Source organism: Naegleria gruberi, assembly GCF_000004985.1.
Source record: "Naegleria gruberi genomic scaffold NAEGRscaffold_613, whole genome shotgun sequence".
In the NCBI taxonomy this organism is placed as follows: Eukaryota; Heterolobosea; class Eutetramitea; order Acrasida; family Naegleriidae; genus Naegleria; species Naegleria gruberi.
The window spans coordinates 1-2,389 of NW_003162938.1; the positions used below are offsets into that span (position 1 = coordinate 1).

General features: G+C 30.7%; 1 protein-coding gene across 1 annotated transcript; it reads right to left on the reverse strand.

Moving 5' to 3' along the window:
• Positions 1-440: 440 nt before the first annotated feature.
• NAEGRDRAFT_54907 (uncharacterized protein) lies at positions 441-1,553 on the reverse strand (the record flags this gene model as incomplete). Its single annotated transcript, XM_002668143.1, has 1 exon — positions 441-1,553. One exon carries the CDS (start codon positions 1,551-1,553, stop codon positions 441-443), a length of 1,113 nt encoding a protein of 370 aa, XP_002668189.1.
• Positions 1,554-2,389: the final 836 nt, after the last annotated feature.

The window sequence follows — 2,389 nt, forward strand, 5'->3', positions numbered from 1 at the left end:
GGTTTAAAAACATAAATTTAGCAAAATTATTACTAATCATTTCTTTAATTAACTCATCATAATTATTAATAGATTTAATAGGAATATTATTTGATAATTTAATAATCTTTTTAGAATGTGGTTTAAAATGATCATAGGGTCTAACTTTATAACTATCTGGTGTTCCGTTTTTACAAACAATACAAATTTCATTTGATGACTCCTTCTTATTCATTGAATCTTTTAATAAAGTTACTAGTGTTTCCTCCTGTTTTTGTTTTTTGCGTTTGGGTTGTTTAAGCATTTTTTTGACCCTGCAATAAATTTTTTATTTTTATTGCAGGGTCAAAAAATACTTTGTTTGGTGAAACAGAAGTTGAAGTTGATTAATGTTATTGTTGAACTTGTTGATGTAAGTGATAATGATGGTATAGAAGTGATAGATTAAATGTTATACTTTATTAAAATGTTTCTTTATAGGTTCCATCATACCACAACTTCAAAGAAATCATTCCGAATGAAACTGTAACCAGTTGAGTGATTGAATTATGAGAAACACTTAATCTATAAACCATGTTTCGAACATGATCCCATCCTTCCATGAATTCCAATTGTCTATTGCAATGTTCATTAAACTCATTCAACTCCTCTCCTAAAAATGAATAATCATTGTCTTCGATAACTGGAAAACTGAAATCATTTGATGATGTACTACTTGTTGTTGATGTAGAATCGTTGAATATTGTTATTCCTTTCCCATCTTCAAATTCCGATTCATAATTATTATTATCTAAACTATATTGATTCAAAGTCCATCGTCCATTTCCGAATGTTGGTAAATATGGAAATTCAAACACATATCTTGAAACATTTCCTTTTGTAAAACAGCCAATAGAATCGTATCCAAGAACCTTTCTACTTCTAATTGTACAATATTCTCCATACATATCAAAGTAACTGGTAAATACATTTCTGGTACACTTTGAAACTGGCATACAGAATACAACTTTCTTGAATCCATTTGCTACTCTACCAATCATACGATCACAAATATCCTTTTCCAATCTTTTCATTTCCAAAAAATGTAAGAAATCTTGTAGTTCATATTTGTTAAAAGTGAAAATCTTATCATCATCTGTATAACCGGAATAAATTGATTCATGGTTAACATTATGTTGATTATTTTCAAGTGGAGAAGGAAGATATAATATTTTAGGTTCAATAGAAGTGAATGGATTATTGCCCTTTTTGATTTGTTGTTTGTATATGAGAGATTTTTTAAAGATTGGAAAGTCATTTTCATCTCTAGGAAATTCTTCTTCTTCCTTCACTATGATGTTGTTGTTGTTGTTATTGGTTAGCATTTGTTGTCTAGCCTTTTGTGTTGGCCATCTAACCATAGAAAGCTCCTCTCTATGCTTCTTGAATAAAGAGCGAAGTTTGAAAGAAGATGTACCAAGTACTTTAGTAGCTTGCTCTTGGCTCAAGTGAAGAACGGACTTCAGTTCATCCAATGTTAATTGCTTCTTCTTTGGTGAAGTTCCATCCAGTGGATTGTAGTGAATGAAGGACATTGGTGGGGATGTTGTGTGCTGTTGTTAATAGGTACGGTATTGTTTTGAACATTTTTTTTACCATGTGTTTTTTGTATGGATGTATTTATAGAACAATTTTGACAACGCCAGCGAAAGTAAACACAGAGAAGCCACACATTTTTAACACGTTGTTTACCTTGTTATCTTCCTCTGTAAATAATTTTCCATAGAGGTTTGGAATATTCTTCAAAAAAGTACTTTTTCTAATCTAGTGCACTCTTTACTTTCAAAAATGAATTTAAAAGAACATTTGATTTTAAGTAATAGTAATAATTAAATATTAAATAGTCATTTGTAATTTATTATTTAAAAAAATAATTTTAAAAAAAATGGACTCACACAATATCAGAGTTTTTCAATCACAAGATATTTTGTGCCCACACGATCTCGGACAGCCCTACTGCAGTGCTGCGAGTGATAGTTTATTCTGGGTCGCATACAATGGAATTGTCAAAGGCTACTCGACACAAACAACACAGAAAGAGTTTCATTGCCTTTATGAATTTCAGCCTTTGTGGAATCAAGTGGATGCTATTCATTATTTGCCAGATATTAGGAGAGTAATTACGGTGGAAAGGAGAGTTTTATATTCATCATCTTCATCATCATTGAATGGAGGAGCAACAATAACATCCTCTCCGATGAATAATAGTTTAAATGTTTTGGCAACATCATCAAATTTGACGGATTTTAAATCAAATCTCACGAGTGTTAATAATAATAACAGTCAGGGAACAAATGGTGGAGTGAGTGTGGAGCAATGTTGTAGAGTTTATCATTTTGATTATGATAAGAAGGAGAGAAAGACAATAATT